Source organism: Nerophis ophidion, linkage group LG10 (genome assembly GCF_033978795.1).
Source record: "Nerophis ophidion isolate RoL-2023_Sa linkage group LG10, RoL_Noph_v1.0, whole genome shotgun sequence".
In the NCBI taxonomy this organism is placed as follows: domain Eukaryota; kingdom Metazoa; phylum Chordata; class Actinopteri; order Syngnathiformes; family Syngnathidae; genus Nerophis; species Nerophis ophidion.
Window position 1 is genome coordinate 24,834,752 of NC_084620.1, and position 16,948 is coordinate 24,851,699.

At 39.0% G+C, this 16,948-nt stretch overlaps 1 protein-coding gene across 1 annotated transcript; it reads left to right on the forward strand.

The window, feature by feature from the left end:
- Positions 1–717: 717 nt before the first annotated feature.
- On the forward strand, positions 718–16,382 carry gltpd2a (glycolipid transfer protein domain containing 2a). The gene is made up of 7 exons (XM_061913106.1): positions 718–923; positions 12,387–14,177; positions 14,267–14,331; positions 14,390–14,553; positions 14,617–14,731; positions 14,806–15,002; positions 15,070–16,382. The coding sequence occupies exons 2-7, from the start codon at positions 14,093–14,095 to the stop codon at positions 15,296–15,298; spliced, it is 855 nt and encodes a 284-aa protein (XP_061769090.1). The 5' UTR covers positions 718–923; positions 12,387–14,092; the 3' UTR covers positions 15,299–16,382.
- The last annotated feature ends 566 nt before the right edge of the window (positions 16,383–16,948 follow it).

Sequence of the window (16,948 nt, forward strand, 5' to 3'; positions counted from 1 at the left end):
CGGCTGTACGAGTTCATTCATTACATGTCTCTTGCATGGTAACATAAAATTAATGGATTTACAATGGGAAATACTAAACTTCTGTGTTATTCGACTTTGCTGCCTTGGACTGAAGTGCTATTAAAAAGATCGCCACTTTTCTAGTCGTGTTGTTTCTTTTGCCCCTTCTTGATTACCTCTTGAGCAACTTTAAATGAACTTTTATCCTTTTCGTGATTTGAATGTTCCTAACAGCCTAAAACAATTCAGGCATGTGTTATTTTTCTTTGAGAAAGAATAAAATGTGCCCAGAACGCTATGACAACAGAAGCCTACTTGACCACCGCATTGAGTCTCGCATATCTAATGAGCCGGACATGAAGTCAGGTGTATACAACCTAATGGTAAGTGTCTATCACCACATTCCACATTTTGAGTGCAACATCAGGGTAATATTAGTGCACTGCATTTTGATGTACTTTTCTCAGTGTGAACAAGCTTTTGCACTTAAAAGGTGAAGTGTAAATACGAAAGTGCACCAATTGAGACACACCAAAAAGGAGACTTCAACCTGGGTAAAGGTTTTTCAAGCTCTGGCTTCTCCTTGGCTTTATCACCAGCCATTAATCCCTATAAGCAAATACTGGGTTGCAGTGTATGTGTTTACTGAGGATATGGCGTGGCACACTTCCTGCCCCCTACTTACTGTGTATAGTGTGGGAACTTGGTACGCCTCAGTGGTTTTCTTGTGTCACGACGGATCGCACACCAACCATGGAACTTTTCCTGTTCCTGTCTGTAATATGACTGCCTTCTCTTCTTCAGTCATGAGGGGCAGTTCTCTCTTCCAGCAGCCATTGAGCTGCGACCGTGCTGGCGTAGATGACGTATGACCATGAGAGGAGAACCACAGACAAAAACACCTGACAAATGCAACAAAGCAGGTCAGATATTTAAATTGATGAACGAGTTTAAAACTCAGTAATATAATTCTTATACTATTATTTTTCTAAAGCATTAAAATACATATTAACAGAACGTTTTTTCTTTGAGAGGGAACGCTACAAAACCAAGCAGTTTGCTAGCTAGCTAGCTAGCTCAGCTTTAAGGTTTAAACCACTACTAAATAAAACGTTTTGCGCGAAATGAGCGTCAATTTACCGCCAAGTAAATCCTGTCCAGAGTCCGCCCGGTGACCATTTTCATCCGTGTTACTTTTGAACGAAGTAAAGCCCCTCTAAACACATTCTTCTTCCTTTTGAACGTAGTAAAGCCTCACTAAACACATTCTTCTTCTTCTTCTTCTTCTTCTTCTTCTTTTTATGGCGGTTGGCAAGCAACCTTCTGGTGTGCATTACCGCCACCTACTGTAATGGAGTGTGGACCGAGGTGGATCCCTACTCTATATTCTTTTCTTTAACCCAGTGTTTTTTAAATATGTGTATATTGCTTTGTATCCTATGTTTTCTGAATGCAATCCTAATATACTTCCCACTTGTAACCTAATATTTTCTTTTGGTAACTTATTTTCCAGTATTTCTCTTTCTCTATTGTATTTCCTACATTGTATTAAAACATGGTCAACATTCTCTATTTAATGGCAAAAATCACACAGCCCTGTAGTATGTTTTCCTATCAATTTTAGTGAACTATTTAGATAAGTATGTCCTAATCTCATTCTAGTAATAATGTCTTCTTCTTTCCTATTTCTACCCCCTCCTCTCATGACACCTACTCTCCTCTGGACTTTGTAAAACCCTCTACCTTTTATTTCCTTATTCCAATTATCCTGCCACTTTTTATTGTGTTCTATCTTAATTATGCTCTTCACTTCTTCTTTACTTTGCTTAATCTCCATGTTTACTTCTGTTTTAGTGGTTGCTTGTTTTGCATATCTATCAGCTAACTCATTTCCCTCAACTCCTACATGAGCAGGAACCCAGAGAAATGTTACCACACCTCCCGCTTTATTTATCCTGTGGATTGCCTGAACTATTTCATAAATTATATCTAGTCTTGTTTCTGATGCTATGTTTTTTATGCTCGTCAATGCACTGCTGGAGTGCGAGCACACGACTGCTTTCCTTGCTTTGTTTTCCTCTATCCAGTTAACTGCCATATAAATTGCTACCAATTCCCCCGTAAAAACAGATAGTTTATCACTGATTCTTTTATTTAACACTATATTTCCTTGTGGGATAACTACAGTAGCTCCTACTTTACTATTTATAGTTTTGGATGCATCTGTGAATATCGTGATGTTATCAAAAAACATTTCCTCAATCCAATGTTTTATCTGGTAACTATTTAAATTTCTATTCTTCAGTAATTGCATGTCTACCTTTGGGTTGTCATACATCCACGGTGGTATTGCAGGAATTGGTACTGTAGGGCTAACTTTAATATTGTCAATTTGTGCTTTGATACATATATCTCCTATTATCCACCCAAAACTATTCATTTTTTTCTTCTCTTTTTCTTGGCAGTTTATTAGCACTTGACGGGTTGGATGTCCTTGCTTGGATCCTTTTAAGTTTGCCCAATAAACTGCTGAGAGTTGGTCTCTCCTCATGTCCAAAGGTTTTTCGTTCATTTCTACTTGTAATGCTGCCACTGGAGTAGATTTAGTAGCTCCACAACATAACCTTAACACCTGCGACTGGATCCGGTCTATTTTCTTAAGTAGAGTTTTTGAAGCAGATTGATAAATAATGCATCCGTAGTCAATAACAGATCGAATTAAAGTGATATATATTGTTTTCAATGTCAACCTATCAGCCCCCCAATCTTTACCCCTCAAAGCCCTCATTATATTTAACACCTTTTTACTTTTCTCCACTATTTTGCTGATGTGGGTTGACCAGTTAATATTTTTATCAAACCATATTCCTAAATATTTAAATACTTATACCTCTTCTATGTTTTCTCCATAGAGTTTTATTTGGAGCTTGTTTTGTACTTTCCTCTTCGTAAAATTTATGACTTTTGTCTTTCCAACAGAGAATCTTAAACCCCAAGCCGTCCCCCAGTCTTGAACATTATTTACCGCCTTTTGAATCTTCTTTTCTATATGATTTGTATTTCTACCTCTCTTCCACATCACTCCATCATCAGCAAACAATGCCACCTCCACTAACCCTTCCACTTCACTAAAAACTTCATTTATCATGATGGAAAATAGTACTGGACTTATTATACTCCCTTGTGGGGTCCCATTTTCCACTTTGTATTCTCTGCTATATTCATTCTCTATTTTTACTAATAATGTTCTACTTGTTAAAAAGTCTTTTATCCATCTGTACATTCTTCCTCTAATCCCAATCTTATTTAGTTTCATCAGCAACCCCTGTTTCCACAACATATCATACGCTTTCTCTATGTCAAAAAAATACCGCAATTATACTTTCTTTATTTATTTGTCCCTTTCTAATTTCCTCTTCCAGCTGCACTGCTGGGTCATTTGTGCTTCTTGCTTTGCGAAAACCACTTTGGTAGTTTTTTATAAAAAAAAATTGACTCTAAATAATATATTAATCTTTCATTAATCCTTTTTTCCATTACTTTGCCCAAATTTGAGGTCAATGCTATCGGCCTATAATTTCCTGCCTCTTCCGGATCTTTCCCTGGCTTGCATATTGGAATTATTACAGCTGTTTTCCACTCATCTGGTAATTTTCCTTCTTCATATTTCCTATTATATAATTTCAAGACCACTTCTTTGCCGATGCTACCTACATTTTTGATCATTTGATAACTCACCAGGTCTTATCCTGGCGTCGTATTTTTAACTTTTTTTAAAATTCGAACCATTTCATCCAAAGAAAATGTCATATCCATAGTGTTGGTAAACCTATTATCGTTGCCTTCCTTCATTTCCTCAATATTTAAACTAATTGTTTCTTCTCTCTTTTGTTTTTCTACATTTCTCAAATTATCATTATTGTGCACTTTAACAAAGTTTTTTGCCAAAAGTTCTGCTTTTTCTTTATTTCCTACCACACGCCGCGTTCCATCTTTCATCACATGATTTTTATGTTCTTTTCTGACCCCTGACATTCTCCGATCATTCCCCACACTTGGCTTAAAGGAGTAGTTCTATTTAGTGTTTCACAAAAAGTTCTCCAATGGTGTTTTCTTGTTTTTTTAATAACATACCTTACTCTAGCTTGATGCCTTTTATATTGGATCATGTCTTGGAAATTTTGTGTTCTTCTCAATATTCTAAATGCTCTATTCCGTTCTTGTATTGCATCTGTGCACTCTTGTGTCCACCACGGCACTATCTTTCTTCTTCTCCCTGTACTATTCCTTGGTATGCTCTGATCGGCTGCTTCTATTATGCACTTTGTAATATCTGTATTTAATTGTTCAAAATCTTGATTTATATCTACTTCCTTTAAAGTTATGTCGGTAATTTCCCAAAATTTCCCCCAATCACCATGATTATACTTCCATCTTCCTTCTATCCTAGTGCTTTCTGTCCTATGATTTATGTTTATGTGAATGAAGATTGGATAGTGATCACTTCCCACTGTGCTGTATTTATTTACTTCCCACTCCACCTTTCCTGCTAACCCTTGTGACACTAGTGTTAAATCTATTGCTGTTTCTTTACCCGTGACGACATCCAACCTTGTTCCCGACCCATCATTCACACACACAAGTTCTTTTTCCTCCAAAAGTGCTTCCAATGTATCCCCATTCCAGTCATCCCTATCACCCCACATTGTGCTATGTGCATTAAAGTCACCACTCCAAATAATATTGCCACTCCAGTGCTCGATTATTTTTTTCTAGTTGGTGAATTTCTAATTTCTTGCATGGATTATAGAAGTTAAGTACTTTGTATCTTTCTTTATTATTCCATACTTCTACTCCTACTATCTCTAGTTCTTGTTTTACTTTTAATATTGAATAATGCATATCTTCCTTAATAAATATGGCACATCCTCCTCCTTGCCCATCATTCCTATCTTTACGTATCGTTATATATCCTTTTATTATAAAGTTTAATTTTGGCTTCAGCCATGTTTGTTGAATACATATTATATGTGGTTTATTTTTCATATTATTAATATATCCCTTTAATTCCTGTCCGTTTGCTATCAAACTTCTGGCATTCCACTGAACAATCAACATGGCGTTGGATTGTGGTAACATGACTCGGTCTCGTCTACTCTCTGTAGCTCACCTTGCACCTGTTCCCAGGATAGTTCTTTTAAATTTAAAAACTTTGCTGCTGCTTTCACAATTATTTTGATTTTCTCAGTCTTGTTTCTAGCCTGTTCTGTACAATTTATTACATAAGCCAGGAATACAACTAGTTCGTCCATGGAAATTCCTGTATTTGCTGCCTCTTGTTTTTTATTTCTTGAACTGTTTTCACTTCTGTCCTGTTCTGCACTTTCTTGATTTCTTATTTTAACTGCCTCTGCGTATGTAATATTTCTTTCAACTCTGATTTGCTGTACTTCTGTTGCCTGTTTTCTTATGATGCAGCCCCCATACGCTGCTGTGTGATTCCAGCCACAATTACAACACTTGACCTGTTCATTTTCTCCACATTGTCCATATTCATGCTCTCCTCCACACCTTCCACTTCTCATCTTAGCATGACACACACTAGCTATGTGCCCATAGCGTTGGCACTTGAAACAACGTACTGGGGGTGGCACGTAAGCTCTAACATAGAAGCTTAAATACCCAATCATGATTCTCTCTGGTAAGACCTCCTCTGCAAATTGCACTAGCACGGATTCGCTCTCAGTCTTTTCACCGTTCCTAAATGCCATCATTCTTTTCATCATAGTGACAGTTCCTCCTTTTATTTCTTTTTTCAGATCATCTAAATTTTCTCCTCTTGGGATTCCTGTCACGACTCCTCTTGCCCCCTTTCGTTCTCCCATTTTGATTTTTTCCTTTATTATTTTGTTGCACAGTTTTTGCAATCGCATTGCTTTGTTCTTTTGCTCTCCATTTTTGCATTTAATCAACAGCCGTCCGTCCCTGAGCACCTTCGCTATCTCCACCTCTCCAATGTCCTTCTTTAATCCCTTAACCAGTGTCATCAAACTAATGTCATTCATATCTTGGTTTGATTTAAATGTATAAATTATCTTATATTCATCTACCATAACCCTTTTCCTCTTATCAACGTCTTCATGCACTCTTTTAGCACTCGACTTTCCTTCACTCCCTCCTCTCCCCTTCTTTCCTCTCTCCCCTCTAGTCCTATCCATTTCCATACTATCCTCATACATCCCGTCACTATCCCCTTCCATCTCGATCCAGTCACAAAACAGCTTATGCTCAACCGCCAAAACAGATTTAGACACTCTCGCCGCCGCCAAATTCACTCCAAATGTTTGGTAGTTCCGCGTCTCTCCTTCCGGAAGCTTCCACCCACTAAAGACATTCGTTTACACTTCCAGAAAAATGTGATCTCTATCGTGCTCCAGTGTAAACACACACAGGCCCTAATGTGGCCCCCAATGACACTTGCATGCGTACTTCGATGAAGTAAAAACAAAGACAGTTGACCGGATCCCGTAAATGAACAAGGAAGTCGCTACTCCTACAAAATAAAATAAAAATCGCCACCATAGATACGTTCGCCACACCTTGAACATATATGTTTTACGTGAAAATAAATTAATGTACAATATAATAAACAAAGTGCAAACCCGTAGGCTCACTCAAATTCAGAAAATAACTTAAATTTTGGAACACGGCATTATCGTTTTCACAGCTTTTTTGTTGTTAGAGGTAGAGAGTGTTTTGATGTAGAGTTGTAACTTTTTTTTTAAAGGCACAAAAGACAGGTCGGGTATTGAGAAACTTACATTTATGAATATAAAACTTAGCCAATAGAATAATGAGGTTGCAAAGGTAAAATTGCTTTTCAATTTTTCGTTCATACAGTGTAAAACCAAATATCAATCAATCAATCAATCAATGTTTACTTATATAGCCCTAAATCACTAGTGTCTCAAAGGGCTGCACAAACCACTACGACATCCTCGGTAGGCCCACATAAGGGCAAGGAAAACTCACACCCAGTGGGACGTCGGTGACAATGATGACTATGAGAACCTTGGAGAGGAGGAAAGCAATGGATGTCGAGTGGGTCTAACATTATACTGTGAAAGTTCAATCCATAATGGATCCAACACAGTCGCAAGAGTCCAGTCCAAAGCGGATCCAACACAGCAGCCAGAGTCCCGTTCACAGCGGAGCCAGGAGGAAAACATCCCAAGCGTAGGCGGATCAGCAGCGCAGAGATGTCCCCAGCCGATACACAGGCGAGCAGTACATGGCCACTGGATCGGACCGGACCCCCTCCACAAGGGAGAGTGGGACATAGGAGAAAAAGAAAAGAAACGGCAGATCAACTGGTCTAAAAAGGGAGTCTATTTAAAGGCTAGAGTATACAAATGAGTTTTAAGGTGAGACTTAAATGCTTCTACTGAGGTGGCATCTCAAACTTTTACAGGGAGGGCATTCCAGAGTACTGGAGCCCGAAATGAAAACGCTCTGTAGCCCACAGACTTTTTTTGGGCTTTGGGAATCACTAATAAGCCGGAGTCCTTTGAACGCAGATTTCTTGCCGGGACATATGGTACAATACAATCGGCAAGATAGGATGGAGCTAGACCGTGTAGTATTTTATACGTAAGTAGTAAAACCTTAAAGTCACATCTTAAGTGCACAGGAAGGCAGTGCAGGTGAGCCAGTACAGGCGTAATGTGATCAAACCTTCTTGTTTTTGTCAAAAGTCTAGCAGCCGCATTTTGTACCAACTGTAATCTTTTAATGCTAGACATGGGGAGACCCGAAAATAATACGTTACAGTAATCGAGACCAGACGTAACAAACGCATGGATAATGATCTCAGCGTCTTTAGTGGACAGAATGGAGCGAATTTTAGCGATATTACGGAGATGAAAGAAGGCCGTTTTAGTAATGCTTTTAATGTGTGACTCAAAGGAGAGAGTTGGGTCGAAGATAACACACAGATTCTTTACCGTGTCGCCTTGTTTAATTGTTTGGTTGTCAAATGTTAGAGTTGTATCATTAAATATCACATCTTTAAAACAAAGCACAAATCTGTCATGAGTATTGTCGATGTTATGCTTTTTTTTTTTTTCCTGGTTCACCTTTTTTTTTTTTTTTTTTAAATGTTTATTTATAAATTTCAACAATTACAAACAGTAAGTCAAACAACAATATAAAACATTATAAAACATTATGAAAACAGTACAAAACAGTGCCACGGGGTTGTAAGTTCAAAATAATAAAAATAGAAGACAAAAATATATATATATATATAATAAACAAAATACAAAGCCGTAGGCTTATTCAGATTCATCAAACAACTTAAATTTGGAACACAGCATCATCGTTTTCACAGCTTTTTTGTTGTTAGAGGTAAAGAGCGTTTTAATGTAAAGTTCCAGATCTTTTTTTAAAGGCACAAAAGATAGGACGGGTATTAAGAAACTTACATTTATGAATAAAAAACTTAGCCAATAAAATAATGAGGTTGCAAAGGTAAAATTCCTTTTCAAATTTTTGTTCATACAGTGTAAAACCAAAAATCACATCTTTAAAGTAAAGCACACATTTGTCATAAATATTGTCCAGGATGAAGCGACAGATGCCCGCCATAGTGATCGAGAGTTTTCACAAGTCCAAAACAAGTGGTTGACAGTCTCTGGGTGCAGGTAACATCAATGTCCTTCTTGTATCTAACCATCACAGTCTTTACAGGGTAATAGCGATGGATGATTTTAAATGATATCTCTTTGACTTTGTTGGTAAGTAAATACCTGTTAGGAAGGGACCACGTTTTGATCCAATAGATGTCATTTACAACATTATTCCATAAGGAAATTACATAGGAGACAGACACACAATCATTTTGGAATAAGCTGCGGATTTTTCTGTTATTTTTTTGATCAAAGCAAAGTTTCCCCACAGGAGTGTCAAGTGGATCATTCACAATTTTTACAGCAGAAAGAGGAGGTGTGTAAGCAACATAATAACACCTGTTGGGATGGCATCAAATACAATAGCAAATTGTTTGGGAGTCACAGGTATCTTAAATTGGTTGAGAAATTCTTGGTAATTAAAAAGTTGACCTTCCTTATTGAAAAGCTGACTCACTAAAATAATGTTATTGTTAAACCAATTGTTGAGGAAAAGAGATTTCCTTTTGTAACATATGTCTTTATTGTTCCAGATGAAATATTTGGTAGGTGAAAAATTGTGCTTGTATACAAGAGACCATGCTAGAAGGGCTTGTTTGTGGAAGTTTGAGAGCGCAACAGGAATCCTATCAATGTTATAATTACACAATAGCAAAAATTTTAGGCCTCCAAGGTTAGAGAATACATGATGAGAAATAAAGTTCCAAATTGAGGTAGGGTCTTTCAAGTAGTGTCTTATCCAATTAATTTTAAAGGTGTTGTTTAGTGTAGTGAAATCAAGAAAGTTTAGACCACCCTGATTGTAATTGTTCATTATAACAGATTTCTTAATATAATGAATTTTGTTTTTCCAAATAAAGTCAACCAGTATTTTGTCAATAGTTTTACATATTTTTTGGTTAACATCCAAAGAAATAGCTGCATACGTAAGCCTGGAGATACCTTCTGCTTTGGAAAGTAAGGTTCTGCCTTTTAAGGATAAATCTCTCTGTAGCCATTGGTTAAATCTTTTCTTAGTTTTTTCTACAATTGGATTAAAGTTCAATACCGATCTAGAGTTTTGATTTTTAGTGATATGTATTCCTAGGTAATTAATACTATCCTTAACTGGAATTTGAGATACAGACATAATTTCACATCTCTTCACAGCCATTAGTTCACATTTATTCACATTTAGACAGAGACCAGAAGCCAAGGAAAAAACATGAATCACATCCAAGGCTAAGGGAATTTGAGAAGAGTCTTTCAAAAAGAGTGTTGTGTCGTCAGCCAGTTGGCTGATAATTATTTCTCTGTCTAATACAGAAATCCCCTTTAAATGACTAGTTTTTATATGAACCGATAACAGTTGGGTGGCTAACAGAAATAAATATGGAGAAATAGGACAACCTTGCCGTATCCCACATTTTAACTCGAATCTTGGAGATGTACCAGATTTGAGCTTTATAGAACTATTACCATTGCCGTACAAAGTCTTAATTGTTTTGCGGAAAAAATTGCCAAAGCCAAATTTCTCAAGTGTCCTGAATATAAATTCATGTTCGGTCGACTCAAAAGCTTTGTAAAAGTCCAGGAAAAGAAGGAAGCCTTCATCATTAATGACCTCTGGGTAATCCAGAATGTCAAGTACAAGCCTGATATTATTAGATATGTGTCTTCCTCTCATAAAACAGGACTGTGTCTCATCAATTATGTCATCCAGAACCAATTTTAAACGTTTAGCAAAAATAATAGCTACAATTTTATAGTCATTGTTTAGAACGCTAATTGGACGCCAAATATCAATGATTAGTAAATCTTTGTTTGGCTTGGGTATAAGGGTAATAAGGCCTTGTGTTAAAGTTGGAGGAAGGGCACCTGTATCAATACTTTCACAAAATACTTCTAGTAAGAAAGGAGCTAGCTCTTCTGAAAATATTTTATAGAATTCAGATGTAATACCATCCACTCCAGGAGATTTGTTATTTTTTAAACTATTAATTGATTCCACTACTTCCTTGAGACAGATTGGACGGTCACAGAATACTTGGTCAGCTGGGCTGATTGATTTAGTTTCAGTTAAGGTATCCATAAACTTAACAGCATCACTTTCAGAGTATTGACTATTGTATAATGTTTTGTAAAATTGAGAACAAAAATTGCCAATCTGTTTTGCGTCATTGCAAACCACATCATTTATTTTCAATTGATCAATGGTGTTATTTTGAGCCTGCGATTTTTCTAAACGAAAGAAATACGCAGAGTTTTGTTCACCGTCCTCCAGCCATTGTTTTCTAGATCTTACAAAGGCTCCTTCTGCTTTTAATTGATACATTTTGTCTAATTTATTTTGGTTTTCTAAGAGACTTTCTTTTTCTTCTGCTGACATATTATCTGGACATATAGAGGATAATGCAATAATGATGGAAATCACATTTACCTCCTCAGAACGCTTATTCTTAGCTAGATTGCTGCAATATTTTCTAATAAATTTACCTACCTCATATTTAGGGAGTTCCCAATTAGTACAATAATTATTTTGGGTTTTGGCTTTATTAAGAAAAATTTTTATTAGATCTTTAATCCTAATTTTAACTGCTTCATGACATAAAACTGAACTGTTGAGTTTCCAGTATGAGCTTTTTGAAGGATTGTGAGTGGGATGTAAAGAGTTGTGAATCTGAATAGCCCTATGATCAGTCAAAGGAGTGGAGAGAATTTGAACAGTAACACAGTTTTGAAGTGATTTAGAAATTAACCACATGTCTATTCTAGACTTTCTTGAGCCTGATTTATTGGACCAGGTAAAGGATGTCTTATTCGGATTTTTATATCTCCAGGCATCAATTAAATCAAACCTTTGCATTAATAACTTCAGATTTGAGCTGACACTACTTTGAGAGCCTGGTGGCCATCTATCAAGTGAATTGTCAATGACAGTATTGAAGTCACCTCCGACAAGTATATAAGCATTTGGAAATTTGGCAAGCCAGTGTAAAATTTTATTTTGCACTTCATTAAATAAAATAGTATTGTCAGGCACCGAGTTATGTCCATAAATGTTAGCAACTATAAAGTTTGTTTTCTGAATCTCAAAAACCTGACAAATACAATGGCCATTTTTATCATAATCACTATGATGCAATTAGACTCCTGTAATTTTGTTTTTGAATGTGCCAACTCCTCCAGAACGCTGTGATGCATGAGAGCAATATATCTCATTACCCCATTGAGATCTCCAAAACTTTACATCATCATTCATACTGTGTGTCTCCTGTAAAAAACATAAATCTGTTCTACATTGTTTAAGAAATAAAAATAAAGCTTTGCGTTTCAAGTTCTGCCTTAACCCCCTGGCGTTGAGAGAAACTATAGATAAAGACAGATTTAAATAAAAAACGATTGGAATTAGAAAATGCTTTGAGTTAGAAACAAAGCAACTAGACGCTGCGGGAACAACATCATATGAAAGTTCAGAAAGTGCAAAAAAAAACTGGCTGGTGCGTGAGTTGTGACTCCTCATCTATCCATCCTTTTCTTTTACCAAAGTAGAGTCAAGAGAAAGTTAAAGCCTGAAAGGTGTATCTTCAGATTGGAGGAAGGATTTATTTTTTCTCAATAAAAGCACGACCGCCTACAAAATAGGCGATTTTCCCTGCCTTGCGAGCTTCATCTACCAGTGGCCATAACTTAATTCTTGCATCTCTGTCGACTTTGCAGAGATCCTCGGCGAAGCGTAATCCGTTGTCTCGTAGGAAGGAGGAATTCTTTGCAGCGGCCCAAATTGCAGGTCTGTGCACCCGGGAGGAAAACTGCAGCAAAACACACCTGTTACCTTTCGGTTTCTTCATTCCAACGCGGTGCACGGTGTCGATAACATTGGGGAACCGTTCAGCATCGGACGGCAGCAGAGCCTGGCAAACTCGGATCACCTCTTCACGTAAAACTCTTTCCTCCACACGCTCGGCCACACCGTGCAGTCTCAAGTTCCATCGTCTTGAATATCTCTCCATCTCGGTGATGCGTTCTTGAAGTGTATTGATTAGCTTCTTGTCCCCCTCCACAGCCCGTTCCAGCCCAGACACTCTCCCCATAATCTCGCTTACTTGTTTGCAAATTTGTTCCACTTTGGCATTTCCGCTAGCAATTTGAATAGCATTGGCCTGGATCAACTTTTTCAACTCCTCCGAGCGGGCCTCCGAGCGGGCGCTAAGCTCATCCGAGCGAGCATTAATTAGCGCGGATAGCGTAGCAACAATGTCACTGTTGTCCATTTCATCTTTACCTTTCTATGTGGGAGGCTTCTCCGGTGTTACTGGTAGGGAAGGGAGATTTTATTCATTAATGAGATGCACTTTCATGCTGTTTCCACCGATGAAATAGTCATGGCAGTTCTTGAATAGCAAGTTTGAATGTCCGGTTGTATCGTTATCCGCCATTTTCTTCGCCATACCTTTCCTTTTCGAGCCAGAAGACATCGCCAAAGTTCAAAGAAGCAGTCGTCAAAGTCCAGCCAAAAGTATCACAAAATGATCCAAATACTATAAATAAACTATTCAGGCTTTTTATAATTATGCACGACCAGTTTTTGCAAGGTTATAATCCTTTTTTTGGATGCTGCTCCCGCATGTAGGACCGTTCACGGCGCCATCTTGGATCCTCCGATGTTATGGATTTTATAGGAATTGAATCGCTCTAAAGTGACGTCACATCTTCTCCGGGTTCTTGTCGGTGGGTCGCACGTTGCCAATATTTGCCACAGCGCTGCTCTGTGTTCAGGCCTTTCATTGCATTATTTTATTTTATTGAATAATGATCATTTTATATATTCATATACAAACACATTGACGCAATTCCAATACAATACAATTTAACATTGTTCTAATGTTCCAGATCAGGCCGAATAAATACCATGATGAATCAAATTCAAACAAGTCTCATGCAAAAAAAAACGGTTTGATTGATTGATTGATTAATTGATTGATTGATTGAAACTTTTATTAGTAATTTGCACAGTCCGGTACATATTCCGTACACCCGAAAAAGTTTTTCAACTTGTTTAAGTCGGGGTCCACGTTAATCAATTCATGGTTACAAGTAAAAGTAAATATGACACTGTAAGTTCTTCCACATTTGTTGTTCTTGCCTGCTGCTAACTCACGCCAAGAGATGTTTCTTAACTTTATTTGCTGTTTAGTCTTTTTTAAATCTATCAAATTGTCTGTTTATATATATATTTGTGTGTGTGTGTGTGTGTGTGTGTGTGAGTGTGCGTGTCTGTGTATGAGAGTGTGTGTGTGCGTGCGTGTGCGAACGAAGGTCAAGTCCAAAGGTCACCCATGCACAGTCAAGTGTGTGTTTGTCCCAACAAAATCAATGTGTGTGTGTTAATGCGTCTGAGTGTGTGAATACGTGTTGTGGTCGACATGGGCACAATGTGGCGGAGGGTGCTGCTTCGCTGCCTGCTGCTGTTGGCCATCCCGGCATTGCTGGTGTTAGTCGCGTGGCTCCGTAAGTTAGCTTCACCATTGTGTCTCCCGTGCTCAGCCAATTTGCCTCAGGTAGCGCTGTTCTTGTAACGCTCTTTGGATGCTCCGCAGCTCAGGGTGACGTGGCAGACTGTGGCTCCACCTTCTTTCCGTGTGTGACGACGTACTGGAGAAGGGTAAAGCCGTCATGGAAGACTCTACATTGGTGCATTGTCGAGTTTTTTTCTCTTTCAGCCTCCAGTGGTGGCCGAGAAGGAGTTGGCCCCACCTCTCATCCACGAGTGTCCTGATCAATTGTTTCAGACATGGCGTCTGCTGCACTTTTTGACATTGAGTGTTAGCGTTGGCAACGACATCCTGCTGGAGCCGTACCTGCAGAGCTGGGATCAGCTAATTCTGTACGCTCCAATCACAAACGAAGCGGCGATGGCGACTTTTACAGACTTTTCATCTCTTGACAGTTTCATGGAGTCCTTGGGACCAGTGGTTAACTTCTTCTCTCAGAAGGTCAGTGACAAGGTGGCGTTAATCCGGCAGCTGGCTCGCCAACACCAGGAGCGTGGACCGGAGAGCGGGGTGAGGCGGGCAATGGGTGCCCTGCGTCAAACAACGTCAGTGTTCATAAAGATCTTCCTGTGCTGCATCTGCAGGCATACCGCTCGGTGCGCTCCATGGTGGAGGCGGAGCTAAAGGAAGGGGTGGTTCACTTTTCGCGCCACACGGATTCGGGCTGCAGGACACTGCTGCGTTTGCATAGGTCGTTACTGTGGCTCGCCCTGACACTGGACGGACTGACGCACACGCCAGACGCCCTTGGGCGCCTCAAGACACCGGGCGAGCTCAGCAGGTCTGCAGCTGCTGCCATTTTGTTTGGCGTTGTGATGGCTGATGACAACGTCCCTGTATTCCCTTAGGGAAGCCTACCAAACAGCGCTGGCCCCCCATCACCCGTGGATGCTGCGACAGGCGGCCGAGTTTGTCTTCCTTGCCCTACCCGACAGGGAGCATTTCTTGCGGCTGGTGTGCGTGCAGAGCCAGCAGGAGGCGGAGCCCGTCCTGCGCGTCATCATTCGCGCTTTACAGCTGGTCTACAGCAGAACTCAGCGGATTCTAGAACAGAACGGAATGCTGGAGCTGCCATAAACGTGTCCAGGTCACATGACCTACAAACGACAACAGGCACATGGAGCAAATTGGCTCTGAGTCCTCCAGGATCCGTTTGGTTCACATGAGTTTGTGTCTGTCAAATACCTTCTTCAAACTCTTCCCCTCTGATTAGTTTTCGTCACAGTAAATCAGCCACACACAATGTATTGCTGTATGTTTCTAAATTGTAACTTCACTGTAAACTATTAATTTAATGTTGTGTATATGCTGTACGTCGCCAGCAACAGCGGCTGTATTTCCTTTTCATCCGTGTTTGAAAGTTGCAGAAATAATTCATATTTTCATATAAGTTGTTTACATTCAGACAAAGCAAGCGCAAAAATATCTTTTGGAGATGTGGCCATCATGGTTTTCCGAGATTGTAACATGAACGCTCACAACTCGGGTGTAATGTCATTCCTATAGCTCTGACTTCTCACTTCCGAGGTGAATGGAATGCAGCATAACTGTAGATAAACAATCATGCTTCCCACCTGGATAGTAGAATGACAAGGACATTTTCTGGCAAGTTGGTACATTTTGACAGCCAATTAAGACCCGGTAATGGTGAGAATGCCACATTCTTCATCTTGATAGGAATATAGGAAAGTCCCAGCAGTCGGCATATTAATCACAGCAGACATTGCACAGTAAGTGATTTTGTATCATGTTTGTTGGCGCTCATGAAGTCTGCAGTGAGTAGTAATCAGTGATGTTGAAAAAAAAGCGAACATTGTGATGCGTTTTTGTAAAGAATGCGCCGCGTATGCTTAAAATTTTAAAATATGTAAATATGAAATGTTATTATAAATGTAGCCATTACTACGTTAAATATTTACTTACACCATGTATATAAAACCTTAATGGAGGTGTTTGGATGTTTTTAGGGGCTGTATATGCAGAAAAGAACGACTTCTATAGACTCCATTGTAAGTGGACTTTTGATCGCATTTAGTTAGGCCAGTGGTTATCAACCTTTTTTCAGTGATGTACCCCCTGTGAACATTTTTTTAATTCAAGTATCCCCTAATCAGAGCGAAGCATTTTTGGTTGAAAAAAAGAAATAAATAAGTAAAATACAGCACTATGTAATCAGTTTCTGATTTATTAAATTGTATAACAGTCCAAAATAATGCTCATTTGCAGTGGTCTTTCTTGAACTATTTGTAAAATAGAATAACAAAAAACTTGTCGAAAAATAAACAAGTGATTCAATTATAAATAAAGATTTCTACACATAGTTCAATTCTAGGACTAGATAGAACAATCCCATGATACAAAACAACCTGAGTAGAATGGAAATAATAGGCTACCTCCTTCAGAGCTGCTTCAGAACGGTTGTGGTGTTGGACCTGGTTGGGTGGGATTGCAAGATGGGGGACAGAGAGGAGGAAGGGGAATGGTTGTCAGCTTCATTGGGGTCATCAGGTGGGCACCCTCCTTCACCGGCGTTTCAATGATAGGCCCACGACACCTACAGAGGGCTCATCAGCAACACCTGGTGTCGCAGGTGAGCCCCCCTCTGCTTTTAACCATTATGTGATGTAGGTCTTACTAGATCTCCAGATGGTGTCTCTCCTTGTCACCCACAGCCACCGACTGGTTGTCTCTGCTGCTCCTTAAAGGGCTTTGATGGTGTTTCGCAGG